This window comes from Nymphaea colorata, chromosome 8 (assembly GCF_008831285.2).
Source record: "Nymphaea colorata isolate Beijing-Zhang1983 chromosome 8, ASM883128v2, whole genome shotgun sequence".
NCBI classification, from domain to species: Eukaryota; Viridiplantae; Streptophyta; class Magnoliopsida; order Nymphaeales; family Nymphaeaceae; genus Nymphaea; species Nymphaea colorata.
Genome location: NC_045145.1, coordinates 16,329,716 through 16,351,715, shown reverse-complemented (window position 1 = coordinate 16,351,715; position 22,000 = coordinate 16,329,716). Strand labels below are relative to the sequence as shown.

The following is a 22,000-nucleotide window of genomic DNA, read 5'->3' as shown; positions in this document are numbered from 1 at the left end:
CCGGGTACGGTGGGGGACGCGTCCACCCGTTCATCCCTCTTTACAATAAAATACAAAGCCTTACTCTTGTCGTGGGCTGACGCGTCCAGAAAGCCCCAAATTCAGGCGGGTCCTATTTATATTTCGTCGCTCCCTACAACTGCCCCTTCTTCAGCAGAAAATAACGATGAAGCCCTCGCCTTCTAATTGGATCCGGATCGTCTTCGTATTTGGACTTTCCAACTTCGATTTCATTATCACATGGAAAAAGACAGCTAACTGGACACAGCTGGAGTCCTGATCCGGGTCTGACCCGTAACCGCAAGTGTTATCCTCGAAAACTCGCGAGGGGTAGTGAGGGAAAACTCGTGGCCCTACGACCTATCCGTCCTCGCTTTCCGCCTCAATGCTCCGTATGTTAACAAAATCGACCGTACCGTGATAACGTACAGATTCGACCCCCCTGAAATTTTATACTTTATAGCTATAATTTCGGAAATAGTAAATTAAATTAATATATATATATTATAAATCAAAAGATGGGGCCTGACATTGTCGCCTGTACTGGCCCCTGCACTGCCTTCCCCAGACAGCACCCTCTTTTTTCTTTAAAAGAATTCATTCGGTAAAGATCAAAATGGTACTTGATAATTCACTCTAATTCACATGAAATCTTAACATTGGGGAGGCTTTTCACAGTGCTTCTACTTTCTGCTTATGGGCAGAGCAGTGGAAAATGGGCGCTAGTTGTTGCATGTCTACTTGGAGGATAGTGGCGTCTCTGTTTATCTAACATTTGGGTGGTCTTTCCACAAAGCTTCAACTTTCTGCTTGGGTAGGTCTAGAATGGGCAGTAGAAAATGGGCTCTAGTTGTTTGGTTTTATCTATTTGGGGGATGGTGGCATCTGTATTTATCTTCACTTAGTGGATATAACATGCTGGCGCGCAATGACCACTTCATCAGTTCGGATTTGGCAACCCAACTAAGTTGTTGTTTGTTCTTTGCTTTAATTCGGTTTCCATTTTTTTAATGTCTCCTCATTTTAGAATTCATCCAGTTGCAGTCCTAAGATGTAGTACGGTGAGAAGGAAGGAGGTTTTCAAGAGCTCAACTAAATATAAAAGTAAATGATGTCTCCCAAAGGGAACAAGCTAGTTGATAATTTGTCGACGCTTGACTAGATTTTAGGAAGCCGCGTGAGTCGGCAATTGAATCTATGACCTCCGAGTTAAACGGAGTTCGGGAGCTCAGCACCCACAACTCAAAGTTTGATGTAATTTGGAGATGTTGATTAGGTCCCAACTTTGCCTGTTAGAAAAATCATTTCAGTTTGTTGATCACCGCGGATGTTTTTTCTTTCACTTTTTACCAGAAATCGACGAAATGAAGTTGGCATGTTAATTTGGGATTTCTGGAATATAATTCAATTGCTTTGGTAAGTAATTCGAACTGCTCTTTTCGCTTGAAACTAGATTTATCCGTGTGTTGTTTGTTTGCATAGGGTGTGGTTTGCAGTTGATGAGGTTGGCGGTAAAATAATTGGCCAATAGGCGGAAAAGAGAAGCGCTGAGAAAGAGTCTCTCCCTATCTGCTTTTAATAAACGTTTGCAACTTTTGAATCCAGTAGTCGGGCGGTCATCCGAAGCGCAGAGGTAGAGGAAGAGTCTAGAAGAACGCTAGGGTTTTGCTCTGCGTGTTGAGGGAGGGAGAAAGAGAGAAGATGGTGAATCCGAGGTGCTTCCTGGACATTGCTATCGGGGGAGAGCTCGAAGGGAGGATCGTAGTGGAGCTGTACAGCGACGTGGTGCCTATCACGGCGGAGAATTTCAGGGCGCTATGTACAGGGGAGAAGGGTATCGGACCCAACACCGGCGTCCCCTTGCATTTCAAGGTCCCTTTTCTTTTTCTTGTTGTTTGTGTTTTGTTGGAAGTCTTTCAGAGTGATCGGGAGGATCCTTCTTGCTGTTTCTCCTTACTGGTGGCAATGGCTGAATGTGGGTGGGTCTGGAATTCGTCACGGTTGTTTTGTTCCATAGGTTGGGATAGTTGTTGAATAATCATATAATTTGCTAATGGTTGTCTTCCCTGAGTTCGTCCTGCTTTTTTATCCTTTAAGAAGTCGCACGTTGCATGACTGCAATCCTCGTTTTTATGCGTTTAATCTCAGTAGACTTTGGCCTTCATGTCGGGCATGCTGTGACATGTGGTTTCGTTTTTTATTTTGATATAATCTTTTACCATTCTACTGTTCATTCTTAACCATCATCTTTGTCCAGACAACTTTCTGAATCATTTCCTCTTATTTGTTATTGGTTTCTTTAAATAATCTTTTATTCTTGTTCTTAATTTTCGACTTCTTGTAGTCAGTCTTCGTTCTGAGGCACGTGGTTAAAAAGCGTTTTCAAATTCTCTCCACTTTCTTTCGTTTGTTGCGTTTTCCACGTTGATTAAATTGTACTTACTAATCGATACGTGACTACTAACTTCCTTTTGACCCCTCAGTGTCAGATGGTACGATTTTGTAGGAATTTCTTTTTTCCATCATTTAGTTGGTTTTCTTATTTTTATTTGTCTAAAATCCAGTAAAAATGTTGATGGCCATTGATTCAGGGAAACCGTTTCCATCGGATTATTAAAGGTTTTATGATTCAAGGTGGTGATATATCAGCGGGAGATGGTACTGGTGGAGAATCCATATACGGACTGAAGTTTGATGATGAAAATTTCGAGTTAAAGCATGAAAGGAAAGGAATGTTGTCAATGGCTAATTCTGGTCCAAATACCAATGGCTCTCAATTCTTTGTCACTACCACAAGAACATCTCATCTTGATGGTAAACATGTCGTGTTTGGCAAGGTTGTCAAAGGTATGGGAGTGGTCCGTGCAATTGAGCATACTCCTACAGGCGAGCGCGACCACCCTAATGTGGATGTTGAGATTGTTGATTGTGGAGAGATTCTCGAAGGACAGGATGATAGTATCGCCAATTTCTTCAAGGATGGTGACATGCATCCAGATTGGCCTGCTGACCTTGATGAGAAGCCTGCAGGCATTGCTTGGTGGATGACTGCTGTTGATTCAGCCAAGGCTTTTGGAAACGATCATTATAAGGTCAAGTTAATTCAAGTGCCAGGATGTGTAATTGCATAGCTTTTTCTAATTAGTTAATTGTTTTTTTTCTTTCATGGTGTAGGACCCGACTCTCATTTGGCTACCCAAGAAAAGTTACTTAATCATGCTATGTTTGTTTAACTGATTGAGACCTCACTGCAACAGAAGCAAGATTACAAAATGGCTCTCAGAAAATATAGGAAGGCATTGCGTTATCTTGATGTGTGTTGGGAAAAAGAAGACATCGATGAAGGCATGTGTACTTTTCTACTTGTGTCTTCTGTTCACCACATCGCTGAAGTCTTGACTACTACCGTATTCTTGTTTCCTAGCTGAATCATGCCATGTTAAATTTGCAGAGAAGAGCTCAACTTTGAGGAAGATAAAGTCACAGATCTTCACCAATAGCTCTGTGAGTTGTAGCTTTGAATAGTGTAATTAATGTTTGATCATCTTTGTTATGGATAAACATCTTTTTTTAGTACTCTTTTCCTATTTTTACTTATATTTTCAATCTAATAGTTGATTGAGAAATTACTGCCTTCCTATCTGGTTAGTGTTGCATATCTAGGCACTATTTCTGATGTCTCTTGCTATTTTACTTTGTATCAGTGTTTGGTTAGCATGTGGACCCAGATTTTTATGGAGTTAAGAAATGATTGCATGTTTGCTGGTTCGGCTGTGCTGATGGATAGAAATTGCCTTACAGGATTGCGTGCCATTTTGCTTGACATCATGTCATCTTAACAATTTAATTTGTCTTGGATGCGTCAGTATGCACCTGCTAACATGATTGGTTTTTTCATGATTTGTTTGATTTGGAATTATGTTTCTCATGACAGGACATAATTTTGATTAATTGTCAAATTTTGCTGACTTGTTGTTAGTCCGATATTAGGCATTTAACTTACTTTCATGTTTGGAATTGGGAGCACATGACTCATAACACATGCCTACTAATAAAAAATGTACAGTTGCAGGTCTATCCTACAGGAAGTTAGAAAAATGTGAAAAATAAGTGCCCTGCCTGATATAGTTTCAAATATTTTCCTTCTGGGTTTGTGTATCTTTTTTGGAACAGAGAAAGAGATAGATTATACATGCTTGATTCCAGTAATTTGTTATGGAGGGCAAGTGTTCATGGTCATGCTCCAGTCTTAGACATCTGTAGATGTGAATGGGCAAAATGGATTTTAAATGCTAAATATATGCAGTATGAACTAGGAAGTGTTTAACTTTAACATTATAATACCATGTGTCTAGCCACGTAAAAGCAAATGTCAGTTTTAATGTTTCTATTTTAGAAACTGAAGCTGCATGCCATCAGTGGCCGAAGCAGAAATATAATCTAAGGCGTGCATCTGTTGCAGTTTTGGCAACAATAGTGAATAGCTCTCTGTGTTGGTTTGGTGCTTGTAGATAATTATCCTGTCCTCCCGTCAGTGGCACTGTGGCAGAACCAGAAAACTATGCGTATGGAATATGCCAGATTTTGGGGCTCATGAGTTGGCTATGCACTTATAGATTAGTATCTCCCTTTCCCTCCTCCTCTGTAGGTTCTCCGGACTGCCAACAGACTCTTGGTTGCATCCTACTCTGCAGCTAGCATGTACATGTGGGATTTTCCTTTTTTTTTTTTTTTTTTGGGCAAGACCCATCCCTCTTCCATTTTGCAGTCAAATGTATGTAACGGGCATTACCCTTGAAATACTCTAAGTAAGCTCTACGTGACATGAACTTAAGAGTTTTAGACTTCTCAACCATTGCACCTTTCACGGTTGTTTTGGTGTTTGTTCTGCAGAAATTTAACATGATATTGATGAGAGAAAAGTCTTTCATATAGCCAACTGAGAAGTGGAAGATGCTCCTAATCCCCAACCATCACCACCCTACACACACACACATTGCAAATCTTTGGATGGGTCATCACATTAACATACTTTACTGCTTAAGCTTCATTAACTTCCTGTTCCTCAGGCCTTCCAGCTTCAGAAAAGAATTTTCATGAAACACTTTCACTTTATTTTTCAGTTTATCTTGAGAACTTATTCTGAAACTTGATTGGTTGGCTTTACTTTTTTTAGGCATGTAAACTGAAACTAGGTGATCTGAAGGGTGCTCTTCTGGATGCTGATTTTGCAATGCGTGATGGAGAAGACAATGTGAAAGCTCTTTTCCGCCAGGGCCAGGTTTGTCTACTTCTAAGACCTCAGATCTGTCTCCTTGATGATGGCAGAACTCCATCATGTTTAGTGCGTCCCTCCTCTTGCTATCGCCTTGTGAAAGCTGGCAAAAGCAGCTTATTTTCTTTTGAGGATATCACATTCATAAAGTTCTCTTCAATAGCATTTTGTTGGTTTAGCTGGTCAGCAAAATGTTTAGCTTTATATCAGAGGTTCTCTAGCGTGCTTCTGCATTGTCAACTGGAAAGCGTTCATCCTTACACAAGAATTCATGAACCTGTGGATTCATTAGGAAAGAAAGTTGTTGGATGTCATTTTACCATGCTAAGGACTAATGTGGTCATGGTGAACTGGCAGAGACACTATGTCACAGGGATATGTCAGATCTATGTTTAGTGGTTTAATGTAAGTTTACATGTTATGATGTTGGATGTTCTATTTTCAAAGGATGTCAGATACTGTCACAAGGTAGTCACATGCTCACAGTGCATAGATGGTTCCTGTGACAAAATTTATCTTTTGTTGGTTTGGTTCTTTACTTGTACGTTCCATCTTCTTACTACTTAAAGTTTGATTTTAGAAATGTTTTCATTTTGTTTTGAAGAGGGGATAGGGAAATATAGTGGACATACATATGCATATTTCTTTATGCTTGCAAATTGTTTTCCTTTCCAGTTGAAGGAAACTAATCTTTTGGCGGCTGACTTGTTTTATATTTGTTTTCCCGAAAAGTATCTTGTCTCCAGTTTCCACATTATACAAAAGGAAATATAGTGAAAATGCAACCAAACTTTACCTCCCCTGTGCATTTAACGCATTGTCATAGATATCGTTATTCGGTTTACGAGTATTAATTAGGAAGTTTGCTTTTCTCTAAAAAAAAAAAAAATAGAGAAGTATGCAACCACTAATGATTTTGTTACAAAACACTGATATAAATTCCAAATCATTATTAAAATGTTAAGTGAAACCCCCAGAAAATTCGAAATTAGATTTAAAATACCTTTTAAAAAAGTGCAGAAAAAGATGATATTTTTCATTTTGGCAAAACTTTTGAAAATATCATGTCCTTTTCAGGTTTTTCCTTATTTCTTTGTTTTTATGTGATATTTTGGAAAAACACATACAAAAAAACATTTGCGGAATGTTCTTGTGCACATGAACGAGCATGTTGCCAAACAGTTGTACATGACCACAGTGGGTCACTGACAGCTTGAGCTAACACTAACAGTTGCTGGATGTGGTCTAATATGGTATATACTGGGATACCTGAACTAAGCTTGATCCCTTGCCCATGCTGCTGTAAGCCTGCAATACATGATTGGGGCAAAACGAAGCAGAGTGAACCTGTTCTAGAATGTAGCTCCTCAAGCTCAGGTTTCTTTTGTTATGTGGGAAAAGTAGGCGTCCTTTCCCACCATCTTTTCAACAAATTAGGAAACTCCTTGAATAAATGCTGCATGTTTTCTTATATGCATTTAGGTTGGAATCTCATTGGGTTTATTTGATGATTTTAAGAAAGGAGAATTGGAAAAAGAAAAGCTTCATTTTTTTTTGCCTTGGAGTATGTGTATTTGTTCATCTTTCTTTGATCAAAATCCTGCAGGCTTACATGGCTCTTAACGATGTTGATGCTGCTGTTGAAAGCTTTAAGAAGGCTTTAGAGTTGGAACCAAATGATGGTTTGTGAACTTTCTACTATTCAGGAATTTTATTGCCTATTTCTGTAACACAGACGCCTTAATTGGCACGCCACATCCTCTGACCTGGCCTTGTAGAACTTCATTAAATATGTCCATGTAACAACATAACTCTGCAACATGGGGTTCATTTCTTTTCTTGTTTCTGTAGGAGGAATTAAGAAGGAACTCGCTGCTGCAAGGAAGAAGGTGTGTAGGAATGAATCTTGACATGGAATTGTAGGTATTATTTTATGATATTCCTTAATGTCATGATATGTTGCAGATTGCTGATAGACGAGACCAGGAGCGTAGAGCCTATGCCAAAATGTTCCAATAAGCATGTAAGTCTAATGTGCAAGTTGGTAGAAATTTGGGTTTTTTTTACAAGATTGGCCACTGCTTGATATGTTGCACGTGGACTCTGTATCAGAACAAGCTCGCACCTTCATGGCTGTGGTTGAATTGTTCATGGGAAGACATGAGTCAACAGCAAATCCAGAATCCGTCTGATCCTTTTTGTTTCTTTCATAAGATCTTGGCAATTTTTTTCATACAATTCTGTCCACATGAAGTCTAGGTGGGCAATTGAAAGCTCCACGTTTGCTTTCCTTGATGCTGGAAGCTTTTCCCACGTCAGTCAAGTCTGTTGACTATTTGGTTCTTTGTTTTTTGAAGGACCATGGATAATTCTCCAATTCCTCGAGGGACGTACATATATGCAGGAAGTTCAATTTCACCAATTCTGTCATGGTGTTAAACTTAGGAGGGACATAATGAAAGGACACTCTGCTTTTATCCTTTTCTTTTTCTGTTGCAACCAGAGTATAGCATAATGGACCGGCCATCTTTTCTTCGCTTGCGTTCTTGTGGGTACTGTACCGAACTTATTAATGCTCAACTACCCTTGAAGTACCAGTGCTTGGTTTATGTTCCTTCAATCTGTTTGCCCTGGTGCTTTTCTGGTTTATGCTGTAGTTATTGTTGATTTTGCACCATTTCATTTGCTAGTGTGTCCAGGCCATTTGCCATTTGATTTGGCTTTTGTACTTCTAGGCCTGGCTGTCAACTGAGGTCGCATTTCAGCAGGATGGATTTTTTCTGTTATGTCATGTTGATGTCTGTTCGTAAGGTTATGCTTTATGCGCTTGGTCAACTGAAAAAGTGTATGATTAGACCATCCTTATCAATCCTTAGAGACATGTCTGTTTGGTCAATGCTTTGTTAATTTTATATACTCAACCAAAACTATGCTCAAGGTCCCAACACAGCATTTATTTTGTTGTTCCTCAAAGTTTTTGACGCACCATGTGCAATCGGTCTTTATTCACCGGATGAGCGTGTGGAAGTGAAAATTTGCACAATCTTAATGTGCTATTTCTATCTTTATACATTGGGATTGAGCCAGGTCTAGAAATTTTATGTGATGCGGAAGCATGCAGGTGTGCAATTTTCCAAGACATCGCCGTTGGCCGTGTAATGTTGTAAAAACGGCCCGAGTTGGCCAATCTGAATCGGTGATGAGTGGCAAACCGATATGATTTAATTGGCTGGTACTTGGGTACCTTGCGTCGTATAATAATTGTTTTTTAAAATTTTAAATTATTTTCGACATTTTTTATGTAGCCATTAATAATAATAATATCTTTCGCCTACTTGCAGCTGAATCACTGAATCGGCCGATTGACTTATTCTCGATACAATTTTCCTTCTTAAGGATGGTAGTCTTGAGAATACGAGTGGTGTATATCGTTTTTGAAGCTGTTGTTTGGTTTCCACGATTTCTTGCTTACATTTTTTCAGAAAGTCGCTTGCAAAAACCTTGTGGCCAATGATTTGTTGGAATTCATATTGAAAAAAAAATTCAAGTGTCAGCGGTCGATGTTTTTCTCCCCTTTTCATTAAGCCTCTCCTGTCTTTCGGCGTCGGTCTGAGATCGATTGCTTTGTCTCGATGGTTTCTACTGCCTGCTAGGTAGGGCCTGGTGAACCAAGCAGGCCATCGCCTCACCTCCGCCTCGTTGCGCTCCTGCATTTGTTCTCCTTGTCATTCGAACCTCCACGAGCCATCGGTGCATTGTTTTCTACATGCAAGTTCCTGTTTTCCGATGTGGATGACTTGCGGTTGCAGTGGTGCAATACGAAGAAAATCAAGTAATATAAAATGGTAACTCATCTGTCTGGTTACTGGTACCCTTAATTTTGAATTTTTTGTCTTGTGTTTGTGTTGGGGTTTATGGAAAAAACATGCCTCTAGTTTGATCCCACCCTCAGTCTTTAAGTGAGGGGACGCAATAACTCCAATCTTATTATTGCGTGTTCAAAAAATAAAATTGTTTCTGACGCTTCTTAAATCTACTTTTTACTGTAAATGGTCGTTTTCATAATGATCGTATGCACGGTAAGCCACAAGGGTAGCTGAGATTACACCACTTTTTACGGCCTCCTTTTTAATATCCCTGCTCTCTGTGTGGAAATAATGGCCTTTTCCTTTTCCCTTTTTTTTAAAGACGCGACGGGGAATGACTAATTGAGATGGTGGTGCGTTAAAAACGGGAAAATATCGTGAATTATTTGGGGTTGTGGAAGATCAGAGGGGTCCACCGACGGAAAACCTAGCTCCTGCCGGGCCCCACGCGTCCACCTCATCATTCCGTCGCCGGGGAAAGGTCCGGTGGGTGGAGTCCAGCTGTTTTGGCAGGACGGGGAAAACGACAAAAACGGCACGCGGTTAACTGCCCAACGGCTTTTAGATTTTCTTTCTTCTCGAGAGGGGAGCTGGCCGTCCGATCGCCACGCGTAGGGCGGAGGACGCACCGGCGCCGGAGTCGTGGCGGTCAACGAAGCGAACGCCCCCCACCCCCCCCCCCCCCTCTTTCTTCACGCGATATTCGTCCAGGCTGTCGCGGGGCCCGCCCCCCCTCTCCCGATGGGGACAAGCGACGAATCGCAGCCGTCGGATCTGCAGCAGCGTGGACCCCAGGCGTCCCGTCCTATGGTCCAGCTGTATCCAGGAAGGAGGATGGGCCCCCCAACCTTCCTCTCACATTTACCTACTTAACCTTCACACCGCTCCTGGAGTTTTCCCCCAGACGGCTTTGAGCTCGCAGCCCGGCACTGTTCACAATTCCCGCCGGACCCGATGCTTCTTTTTTTTCTTTTTGTCTTTCTGGACAATCGTTGTTGTGAAACATGTGTGGATCTTAATCTTGAGAAGATCTTCATGCCTTCCTTTTCTTCGACAGTCAATATAAGTGTGCACTCTTTTCAGTTCAAAACTACCTTTTCTTTTCTTCTTCTTGTTCTCTTATTATAATTTATATTGCCCGGTCAAGGTATCTCGGTGGGGTTTGAACTGGCCAGGCCTTTAACTATATTATAAAATAAGTGTGACCAAACCGCCCAGGTATTTCATGTCCGATTCTATTCTTTGCTGCTGAGAGGATAGCGGCTGCACTTGCTTCTACCGCCAACCAGATAGACTACACTCGATAAGTCAAGTTACACGGTTTCCCGTCGTTCCTCTTGTATGATGAATGAAATAGAAATGAAGAAATTGTAACCCTTCTCTTAGACATTTTTTTGCTCCAAGAGGTCAGTTCTTGTTACCAAAGTGTTCATGGGTTCACATGTTTCCAGTGGTTTATATGTGACTCGAGAGATGATAAACTAACAACCGGTGCAATCCACTTTCATCGAATAATGCCTCTGGTGGATCTAGGAAAATACATTTATCTTGCTACAGTCTACTTTGCCGGAATAGTTTCTCAGGCGAAAACATGCCCTGGGTTATACAGTTTAGACCGCATCGAAATTATACGCATAATTGAAATATATACATATGAAGCGTACTTCAATTGTCTACCACAGGCTGTTTCTGCTACCTTTTTCATGCGAGCAATATATATATATATATATATATATATATAACTCTTACATTGTCACCTACCCATATAAACTGATGGCTCAAAATTAAAAATCTGAAAATAAAAAACAACATTCGAGCAATTGAGATTGACCATAACAAATGTTTTATGGGATTTTTAACTTTATTCTGTTGTTTTTTAACAACACATTTTAAATTTTTCGGCAACATCCGAACCCTTAATATATATATATATATATATATATATATGGTGGGGTTAGTTGCTCCTCTGTTTGAAGCTCGAAGAGAGAGGGAGAGATGGGTGGTGGTTCTCCGACGTCGTCAACGTCGTCCGGTGAGGGTGAGGAGAGGGTGAGAGGGCCGTGGAACCCTGAGGAGGACGCGATTCTGAGCAGGGCGGTGGCTCGGATGGGCACCAGGAACTGGTCCCTCATCAGCCGCGAGATACCTGGGCGGTCGGGGAAGTCCTGCAGGCTGAGGTGGTGCAACCAGCTGAGCCCCCAAGTGGAGCACCGCCCCTTCTCAGAGGAGGAGGACTGCGCCATCATTGCTGCCCACGCCCTCCACGGCAACCGCTGGTCAGCCATCGCCCGCCTCCTCCCCGGCCGCACCGACAACGCAGTCAAGAACCACTGGAACTCCACACTCAAGAGGAAGGCCTTCCTCGCTGGTTGCGGCGGTGTAGATGTGGGGGATGACGCGGCGGATGGGGAAGGGCAGGGTCCGTACGCGGTTGTGGCGGCCGAGGAGAAAAAGAAGGTCAGGCTCTCGGCGTTTAGGGAGTACGTCCCTGACCCGGCGACGGTGCTGAGCCTATGTCCGCCGGGCAGCGGCACATCGCCTGAGAATGGTGGTAGCGGTGGCGGTAGTGGTGGCGCGGCAGAGGAGGCGATTGGGAGAAGGAATCTGGAAGTGCTGAGGGAGATGATCGCGAGGGAGGTGAAGAGTTACATGGACTCCATTTTGTTGTCGCCGCGTCGTGACTGAACGGGCTCTCTCTCACTTTCTTTCTCGTTCTGGTTCTGGTTCTTCGCAAGGGGAAATTTTGGGCTGCTTCTTCTTATTTCCAGATCTTTCATCTTCTCGTTTTACTTGTGTACGATCAGAAGGAACGGGAGAAAAGGAAAAGAAGTTGGAAGGATTACATATATAATATATATGCAGGAATGCAGCCGAGAATAAAGGAAAAGCTCGGCGCAAAGCAAAGTCGAAACCGGAAAAGAAAACGAAACCAAAAAATATGTCTATATATCTTGTTAGAAGTTAGAACAGCTTATGTTTTCCTTACCGTGCTTAAACGCGAATGAAATCTTTTCCCTTAGAAATCCTATGCTTCTTATTTCTCTCTGTATATGTATAAACTAGTATTATACATAAGCTTCATATCTTCTGGCAATCATATTGTTTAATTATTTGGCTCTTCTTTTCATAAGATTTCACTTGGTCTGTTCAAAGGCTTACCCCTGAAGGGATTTTTACCTCGTCTTTTAACTATACTCTGGTGAGTCCCGGTATATCAGCTCATCGAGATAGGCTTACTACATTCACAGGAAATCCACCATACTTTCTGCTATGGCAATTTTCTAGGAGTCTGTGTTGGTGGTGCGTAAAAAAATGATTCTGTGTTTTGTTGTGCGCAAAGTTTGGGATATGCATCCATGGGCCGTAGAAAACAAGAGTTCTTCTGTTCTTGCAAATTGGGTTTTTCTGTTTGAAGCTAGAAAGCCTCTTTTCTATGCTTGTCTTTATTTTCATAAGAGGACTCTTCCTTGCTTCTCTGTCTAGGGACATCGTCCAACCGTGGCTGATGCGCCATATATTTCAGGGAAGGGTGCCCTAATAGTTTGGGAGAGAGAGAAAGAGAGAGAGGGAAGGGGATTCTGATCCCTTCTATGGAGACAAGGTAACGTGTTTCAAGTTTCAAACAGACAGCCTTTACTGCTAGTCGTACTCTGAAAGGTACAACGGCATAGAGTGGCCTTCTCTACAGCATGTTTGTGTCGGCATTGTGAGGGAGCGGTGGTGGCGGTGGTTGGTGGCAGTGGCGATGGCGATGATCCTCAGCCTTACTCTTCTTCTCTGCCACCAAAGCAGCCACCTCAATGGTGTTGGTGCCCCGCTTCCCAGCAGTATTCTCCCTACCCTGTCTACTATTTCTGAGGCATGGTAAAGTTGTTCTGGGGTAAAAAGAAAAAGAGAGAGGGAGGAATTGGCTTGAAAAGATACTGGGGCCAGAGACTGGCCTTCTTCTTCTCTTCCTCCTGCACAGGGCCATAATTCGACAGGGCCCATGTAGGCTGCAGCTTGCTGCCCCTATCTGGCTATGTCTTAAATGGCATTCATTTCTACTTATAACTGCCCTCGCTTGGAATGGAGTGACCGCACCATCTGTAATATCTTAATTCTCTAACAGACCCTTCATAATGATGCAACTTTGAACATCTTACGGACCTTCAACGGGTGTGAATTCCGTGGAGATGGAGACTCTCAATCAGGTGCTCATTTTCTTACAAAGTTGCAGTCAACTTGAGTTTTCCCTTGATGTTGTCGTCAGAAAAGCATGGCGGTCCGGAAAGACCGGACTTTTCCGTCATTTTAAAATATATTGAAACAAAATAAATGCTCGCACTGCAACTTAAATACATTGAAAATTCGAATAAAGACTCTTCAACATAGAGAGATAAAACGAGTGGCGACATGATTTCTGCCCATAAAAAAAGAAAAGGTGCAAATGAATTGAAATATAAAACCAGCTAAATACACCAACAATTGGTCACAGAAATTTTTTTTTTTTCCACGATGGCATTAAATATATGGTTAACAATTTTTAATTGACAGTGGGACTAGTGACACCGAGTAAGGTTGTCGTAAATTATGTTTTAGATAATAGACTTTTGAAAACACCGTGGAAACCTCAACCATCTTCATCCACCCCTAATTGGATGGAATGGGCTAAGTACAATAAAAAAAAAAAACTTGAGAAGGACGCGTTCATGAGGCTCAATCAATGGATTTGGAGACGGTATATATTTCGAATATACATAGATATCCTAAGAAGTGGATATGGTAAGGTATACATTCGATTTGAATCAAATCCATTGACATCCTTAGTGACATTTTTAAATGTCATTTTTTAGGCCAAATGTCTTTTTACTTCCAACACGAAATTTAAATATGTGAAAACTCAGTTTTGAAGAGATTGGCTTCAACTACAAGCAAAAATGTTGATATTTTTGTGTTGCTTTGTTAATATTTATGGATTTAAAGGCATGCACAACAAGGCTGACCCCGTTGGAGCCGGTCTTATATCACCGTGTTAAACTGATCTACCGAACTGGTTTTTAGTTTTCTTAGTTCCTATCATTTGGAAAAGAGTAATCATGTGCTATCAGTCTTGAAGATTCTATGTCTACCTAAGAGTGAACAATGAGATGAGCTTGACTCGTTAAAGCTTGGCTCGTGAACGAGTTCGAGCCGAGTTATTTGCTTAATGAGTCGTTCAAATAATGAGTTGAATTCGAGTTCACTGAACTCGAACTTTTAAATCTCGACTTGGCTAAAAAATGATGTGTAGCGATTTTTTAAATATCCTACTCATTTTTTAATTAAAAAACCAGTATATTGACATTAATTAAGTATGTAAGTTTTTACAAAGGCTTCTTCAAGTTTGTGGAGCCTTAATCGAGTAAAGCTCTATTTATGGCAAAGTAATGATCCATATATTCAAACGAGTTGGTCGAGCCTTAATTGGGACGAACTCAAGCTGTACACATAACTACCAAGTCGAGCTTGAACTACTTCTGTCGAGCTATTCTAGAGCTCGAACTTGAGGTTTCATTGGTTGAGCTGGCTGAACTCAGGCTCGACTCAGCTCGTGTTCACCCCTAATATCACTTCCTTGGTGCACCTTTGTTTCATCAAAAAGATAAGAGAAATGTCCCATTTTGACTTATTAGTAGAGGAAATTTTTATTTCTTAGATTGGAATCTGGTTAACACAGGCACAGATTCCTTTCTGCCTTCCAAAATTTAGTGGACAATTTCCATGAGTTTTACATGCTAAAGCTTGGCATGTTGGGTCATCTTAGTCAACTTCGGTGGCTGTTCGGAAGACAAGAATTCTAAAGGTGACGCCAAATCCCTTACTGTTTTCAATGGATTTCAAAATCTTGATTGCGTTTTACATCAGAGCAAAGACATTGATTCATAGCAAACTCTTCCACAGCCTTTATGCAAGATAAATAACAGTCTCTTATGGAAAGAAGAGGAACTAATCTAAAAAAACATATGGCTATAAGCACCACTGCAGTAGTATATCTATAGTGAATTCTTATATCCAACTCATTATGGACCTAAAAATCCATATATGGCATCCACACATATTTAATTACTCATATTTAAAAAATGACAATTAAACTCAACCCAATTGATCACAATTACGGGCTTATCTCTCAGACAACCTGCAATGTATAAATTTGCTAATGACACATGCAGTCCTACGCTTAAGGACTAACACTTTCAGCTCCTAAATAGAGCCTAGAGGCCAACTATAACAACCCGACCCACTCTTGGGCTCGGGCCCCTGGTTCGACAGATCCCAACCTACCTCCTAGCAATTTTGGCTTCAACCTTAAAAAGGTTAGGAACCAGGACGATCATCTCATTAATGGCCTCCTTTTATAAGCCATTGAAGATCATTCACAATCTTCGATACGGGACTAAACTTCTGATGTGTTAAACCAACTCAAGTGATTGGGGAACTTGGTTCTTCGAAGTTCTTTCTTTTCTTATCTAAATTGAACCAATTGGTTAGGCTATGGATTCAGTGGCTATTTGAATTGGCCGGCCTTAAATCAAATTAGAAAATATTACTATATATTTATATATTTTTGAAGAAGGTGAAAAGAATTTTAATTAATTAAGGTTAATAGATAAAGCATGACCTATGGTACCCATGGTAGATCATTGATTCAATTCAGTTGAGTCGATTTAGTATGCTTTCACAACAATTCTTCGTAGCTTGCTCTTTTGCTTGTTTATCTGGAGAATGGGAATCACGTTTTAGTTTTATTTTTTTCTACTATATTTTGTAATTTTTCTTTTTCTTTGAATAATTAAGACCCTACTCCAGAAGCTCCATTTATACAAACACCAGGCAAGGTAAAGCATCAAACTTAGGAAAAGAATAACTTTGGATATCTTGCGAATTGTGGTATAGAATTGGTAAGATATTTACTTGGCTAGTTGGTCTTTTCTAATTATACAATGGCCATGATTTGTAAACACTTTAAAAGGCTATGTGGAAGTTGATGCAAATACTTTCTTCACTTTTAGAGAACAATTGAACAATATTGAAGTTGACGTTTAGACAACCCACTGGACATCACATCATTCGTCTCAAATAAACTACAACTCTACCTAATACAAGGATTAAACTGTTACCAAATAAACCTTGCAAATTACACCTATATGGGGTTAGATTTGATCTGACATTCTACCAGCACCAAAAATCATTAAAGGCATGTTTGATCGCTCCCGATTTAAAATCCACGGATCTGATGTGAATAAGACGTGACACGTTTTTGTTGATTCGATAAAAAATCCATTGTAAAATCTATGGTCCATCAAACTAAAGATTGAAAAAAGATTTCATATCAGAGGGAGAGAGTCTTGATCTTAAATCTACAGTTCTTAAATCATGAGAATCTAAAATCCGAGGTTATCAGTTATCAAATTGCGCCTAGTATGAGCGATCTACTTTTAATTTATCCTTTTTTTTTTCTTTTTCTTTTCATATGCAAGACAGGATACCAGTTTATGGATATATATGAAAACGATACGAAGATTACAAACAAAAAATATTAAATATTGGCATGTCCTCCCACTGGTAGTCGCTCTGTGTGGAACTCATCTTACCAAGGTGATAGGCAGTAGAGAATGGAAACCCATCTAGTAACGGATGCAGTCAAGTGAGAACAGCACAAGAAATCGCATGGGATCTGTCCATGAGCTGTCCACTTAAAAATTTTTTGAGACGTTCGGTTGACGAGATCAAGATGTCTAGAGCCCATGATTATTTTTTCCCCCTGGAAATCTCGTTGTCGGTAAGATTTTTGCGCCTGCAAACAAATGACCCATCAGGAAGCAGCAGAAAACTTAGATGGTATACAAAACAAGGCATTCAACAAAGCAAGAAAGGAAGGATTCCTTTCAAGAGAATCGAGAAACCTGATGATTTCGATGTTCAATCTTTGGGATATTGACATCGGGGTTGATCGACATATCAGGTGAAATTAGGTTCCCATGACAGAGGATCGCAGTTCCCGACAGATTCAGAATTCAATTTATAGTCATTACAATTCTTTCCGTCCACTACTATCATCCATAATAGCAATACTGAAAGCAAGAATTTCATTGAATGTCAAAAGCATTTGGTTATGATTCAATCAAAGGAAGAGCAATTCACATATGTACACACAAATCAAGGACTGGTTAAGCATCAAGGAATAGTATATCTTTCTTAATTTCACATCCTAACGAAGAAGATGCTCAACTCCTGACCGCAGTTCCCATCAGGATTCATCATGTAAAAGGCTTCCGAGTCCTTGGACCCGATCACCCTCTCGAATCGTGATCTCAGGTACGTAAGTTCATCGTCGGCGGTCTCCTTCTCCTGCTGCTGGCACGGCAAAACTCCGGCACCCATTGACACCCCGCGCAACATCTGCATAACAGTCTCTTCCTCCTCCGAGATCTGCTTCTTCTTGATCGAGTAGCCTGTCTTCCGCCCGTTGCAGTACACTGCCCACACCATCTCCTCCAGCAGCCTCTTCTTGTGAGTCCTAGTCTCGCACTCCAGAGCAATTCTCACTAGGCCTGAAGCCATTTCCTTAAGCAATGCACTGGTAGACATGGGCAGCTCTAACATGAACATAGGGAAACATGTGGGATCCTCCTGCAGGGCCAAGCACACCTTACCTCTCCTATAGCCGAACAGGGTTCCGGTGGCGAATTTGCCAGTAAACAGAGCACTTCGAGGCCGGCCAAGCATGAAGACCATCTTGCACCCAGTGGTTAGCTTGGGCAACAACTTGAAGCTGAACAAGCCGAAGAACCGGCTTGTTCTCGACCTCTTATCGGTCTTGTGGCGCAGCAGCGACATCGCCTGAGGTGACCGAGATTGAATCTCCATTTTTGGGAGTATGGAGAAAGAAGGATGGCAGCAAACAGGGGAAACAAACTGGTTAGGGTGGTAAGAAAGTTGCAGGGCCTAGTGGAGCACTAGAGGGGTCACTCAGCAAGTCCATATGGCATGTGGGAGTGCATATATATAACATGTATGGGGCTGAAGGAATCCTTGAATTAGTAAGGGGAGAAGGGATGAAAGAAAGCAACCCAAGTTGTGAATCGGGAAAGGCAAAGTTTCTGTGCCCAAGTATGAATGGGAAAAAGAGAAGGTATGGAGTATGGACCACCAAGGGTTGTGAAAGAAAATATATCAAAGAGCACTGTGCATTATGGCTTGGCATGTGCTTCCCTGATTATCATTGACCCCATCAGCACTACCTCCATCACCAGCCCTATGATTCTCTATATGGATCAAATGAGAAACTCTGGTCTCCCTCTTCTCTCTGCATCCCCATATCTGCAGCACTGCACACACACATGGTCGTGGAAATATATTCACTTGTTTCTGATCCGATACTGTGGATACTCACACACATAAACATGCTTTTTTAATTAAACATTTATGATTTGGAGGCTAAATTCTGGCAGTCTTATCATATTTGAGCGATCCAAATGACCATGTAAGATCGATATTAGATCTGACCAATGATTACTGTAAAATCAATCTCTTAAAGTCCATGAGGGTACATTTCAGAAAAAGGAGAAAAAAAGGAACGCATGATAAATCAATGTACATGCACTCGCTCTGTCCCTCTCACATGAGCATCATCCCCATCACCAGCTTTTTTTTTTCATTTCCGTAGATCAGATGAAAAGCCCTTGCTGCTGATGCAGCGTCTTCTTTTCTTTCTGTCGCCATGTTTGCCAGTCCAAAAGAGAATGAAGATACAGCAAGGAACACGCACAAAGCAGGGTCCACCAAGCATGATGACGGTCTCACATTTGAAGAACTGTCTAGAAGAGACCATTAAAACTAAAGGCTTTGGAGAATTATGGGTGCACGACTCTTTTACCAAATTAGAGAGGGTGAAATTTCTTCTGTAATGGAGTCTTAAACTGACCACTCTTTTCTTTGATTCAGAAACTGAGTAAATTGAACTCGTGATTGGTAATAGCAGTTTGACTGCTGATAATATAATCACGTTAGTTTGCAAGCTCTATGAGGGCATCAAGTTAATTACTGCATTATCTTATGAATCTCATAGAAAACTTGCAAGCTGCACTTGACCCATACAAATCAAGTTGCTGTTCTTGGTAGAAGAGCAGATGGACTTCGTGACTTACTACTGTAAAGATCCCAACACTTGTTTTTTTTTTTCTGAAATGTTTATCAAAAGTACAAGAGCTGCTCGTTCTAAGTTAAGAGACTCTTGTTCATACATAAACACGAATTCTAGTTTTTAGCAGTGTAAAACTGAGATTGAATGTGAATTTTTTTCTGCTCTTTAAGTCTTCTGCATTTTGTAGATAATTGCTGACTTTCATGACTTAGCGTCGGAGTTGAGAAGGCAGCCTTCTGATTAGTCATGTTTGTTGCCACCCACGCGTGTGTCCAGGAACAGATATTTGCCATGGACAGCTCAATTTTTGATGCGTATCCATCATCTTTCCATATTTTGAATTTGTCGTGAAGCCGGTTGGACCTTTATGACAACTCCATTGGGTCCTCTCTACTACAGGAACCACTTGTGCAAGGGTCATATAGGCCCTGGCCTACAAATAAAGTCGCTTATCCAAGCGCAAGGGATGTTTGCAATTCCATGTTGGGAAAAATTATACAACCTCCCTGAAAAAGATGTGATTTTTATTGCCCACTAGCGGTAGGAAAGTTCCGGCCGCTTGATCTGTCAGATCAGCTGCCCTCTGGGCAGCTAAGCGTTTCCGAAGCATGCTTCTAATTATATATATATATATATAATTTGCATGGCGACCCTAAAAATTAGAGTCACCCAACCATCTAACATGTACTGTCTTCGGTCCCCGTTTACTCCTTGTTGCTAATATGTGTTTGTTGTCGTGCTGGCAAGTGAGGTTTTCGGCTTAGTTCTAGAGCTTCAAAAGACTGTCTGCCTCTGGGACTCTGTCATTTTTTGTCTAGTCAGTCTTTGTAGTGGGTGAGCTGCACCGTTGGTCAAAAAGGAGGTCCGGATTCCGAGATGGAGCCGTATGATCAAGGGCAAGGGGGCGCGCTTAATCCGCCTCAACTACTTGAAAAAAAAAATACATTACAAAAATTGAAAATTTTTGGTTAGGTACTGTATTTTTTATATTCGGATTTAGTTTGGTCCTACCCAGATAAGTTTGATGAACCGTTTGGCCTACTCCTGAAAATTCAAGCTCCACCCCGGCGTATGATGTGTCTCCCCAACAGCTTGATCGGTAAAATGCCCTCTTGGACCTTTCTAAAAGAAAGAACCAACCCTAATCCTACATGATGAATGGTTAAGATAAAAATGTGATAGATATTTTGGTCAACTAATATTTATTTACAGATTTTTCTGTTTTTTTTTCAACCATTTACTTGATTTAGATGATCCGCGTTAGTTAAATGCAAATTAAAGATCCAATGTATACTCAAGTCAATCCAATTTATTAGCTTGTTCCTACTTTTGTTAGCTGATTATAAAGGTCCAGATGAGTATTGTGTCCAATTTATTAACCTGTTCCTACTTCTGTCACCTAATTATATTTACTCCAACAGCTAACTAAAAGAACCAATGTTTACCAATTATTAACACATTCTTACATTTATTGCGTGACTACGGTTAATCTAACACCAAACCGAAGTTGCCAACATGTACCAACGGTGTGAAAGAATGAAAACCAATTCACAAAAGAAAACAAACGCAAATATTATTTCAATCCATTTCCACAGCAATCCAAATTTGTCGCCTTACTACTTTTTCTTGAAGCAAGTCCGATTCTCAACTGGTCCTTGAACAAAGCTTTGGCCTTAGTGATATATATAATACAAACGTGATGGGTGAGGCGCCACCTCGAAGGATCACGGGTTCAAATCTCGAGCTTGGCATAAAAAAGAAGGTGATAGATTTAGAGCTGAAATGGCCAAAAAGAGGACCTTTATATATTATGTTGATGAGATGAGCTGGGTTCATGATTGATCGAAGTTAAATGGAAACTTGATGATTGGTGACGGTCCAAAAAATTATACTTTTTCTTGAGCAATCACCTCGGAAGGCGAAATCGAAGCTTGAACGCACATGCAAGGAAGCTCCTTTTCCAAAAAAGTAACAAATAAAGAAGAAGTTGATGGCGGAAGGTGCCCTGGTTCTTATGGTTGGAACTTCTTTTCAATAAAAAATGAAATCATGGGGTTTGATATTTGATGTTGATCGCGTGCAACTTTACAGCGCTCGTTTTTTAGTTCTTTCGATCCGACCGATCGCCTTTTCTTTTTTCCATTTTCTCTTTATATCATCTTTGTATTTATATCATCTTTGTACCGGCATAGTAACTCAGAAGTTAATCATGTTCCGGTGAAAGTACTGAGATGAATGACCTCCTAGAAAGTCCTAATGTTGCATTTTTATATCTCTTTTTTTTTGACCCAAAAATTTTGTTATTCTTAAAGATTCCATATTCTTAATAGTTAAAACTCTAAGCAATCACATGTTGGGCTGTCAAATTTTGATTTGTGTAAGAAGGGGCCAGGGGGGGCATGCCCTTCAAATTTTCAAAAAACAAAAATTTACATGTAATTTAAAATTTCTTTATTTAGTCTAATATAAAAATTTTGAAACATTATACTTTGTCGTCTTTTTAATGATTGAAACTATAGTTCAGTCAACCTAATGAGGAGTTCCAACCTGCGTGTAAGTTGAACCGAATTTGCTAATTGCCAAAAAAAGAAGTATCTACACAAAACACAGAGTAGTGTTGTAAACATGGGTTTTTATATGGAACCAGACAACGATTTAGAATAGATGTTAATTTTTTTTTAACGAAAGATATTT

The 22,000-nt window shown here is 40.6% G+C and overlaps 3 protein-coding genes across 7 annotated transcripts; 2 read left to right on the top strand and 1 right to left on the bottom strand.

The window, feature by feature from the left end:
• The first annotated feature begins 880 nt into the window (after positions 1-880).
• On the top strand, positions 881-7,895 carry LOC116258855 (peptidyl-prolyl cis-trans isomerase CYP40). 5 transcript variants are annotated; one of them, XR_004173815.2, is made up of 11 exons: positions 890-1,416; positions 1,606-1,872; positions 2,592-3,092; positions 3,258-3,345; positions 3,452-3,504; positions 5,177-5,281; positions 6,882-6,957; positions 7,127-7,164; positions 7,241-7,298; positions 7,388-7,534; positions 7,633-7,895. XR_004173815.2 is itself a non-coding variant. In XM_031636272.2 (10 exons), exons 2-9 carry the CDS (start codon positions 1,702-1,704, stop codon positions 7,292-7,294), a joined length of 1,086 nt encoding a protein of 361 aa, XP_031492132.1. In that variant the 5' UTR covers positions 886-1,416; positions 1,606-1,701; the 3' UTR covers positions 7,295-7,298; positions 7,633-7,895. The 5 variants fall into 5 exon arrangements, 4 of the variants coding, with proteins under 4 accessions (XP_049935123.1, XP_031492132.1, XP_031492131.1 ...); XM_031636272.2 differs by lacking the exon at positions 7,388-7,534 and having other exon boundaries at positions 886-1,416; XM_031636271.2 differs by having other exon boundaries at positions 1,609-1,872; positions 7,388-7,895.
• A 3,209-nt stretch (positions 7,896-11,104) lies between these two features.
• Positions 11,105-12,248, top strand: LOC116259117 (transcription factor MYB73-like). The gene has a single exon (XM_031636759.2). It carries the CDS (start codon positions 11,137-11,139, stop codon positions 11,824-11,826), a length of 690 nt encoding a protein of 229 aa, XP_031492619.1. The 5' UTR covers positions 11,105-11,136; the 3' UTR covers positions 11,827-12,248.
• Positions 12,249-17,223: 4,975 nt separating this feature from the next.
• On the bottom strand, positions 17,224-18,339 carry LOC116258525 (protein MIZU-KUSSEI 1). Its single transcript, XM_031635700.2, has one exon. The coding sequence runs from the start codon at positions 18,028-18,030 to the stop codon at positions 17,365-17,367; it is 666 nt and encodes a 221-aa protein (XP_031491560.1). The 5' UTR covers positions 18,031-18,339; the 3' UTR covers positions 17,224-17,364.
• Positions 18,340-22,000: the final 3,661 nt, after the last annotated feature.

Bases quoted from the DNA above. Each gene is read 5' to 3' on its own strand.
- LOC116259117 (XM_031636759.2), top strand. From the start codon at position 11,137: ATGGGTGGTGGTTCTCCGACGTCGTCAACGTCGTCCGGTGAGGGTGAG.
- LOC116258855 (XM_031636272.2), top strand. From the start codon at position 1,702: ATGGTGAATCCGAGGTGCTTCCTGGACATTGCTATCGGGGGAGAGCTC. The intron at 1,873-2,591 runs GTCCCTTTTCTT...CCATTGATTCAG, and splicing joins GCGTCCCCTTGCATTTCAAG to GGAAACCGTTTCCATCGGAT. The intron at 6,958-7,126 runs GTTTGTGAACTT...TTGTTTCTGTAG, and splicing joins AGAGTTGGAACCAAATGATG to GAGGAATTAAGAAGGAACTC.
- LOC116258525 (XM_031635700.2), bottom strand. From the start codon at position 18,030: ATGGAGATTCAATCTCGGTCACCTCAGGCGATGTCGCTGCTGCGCCAC.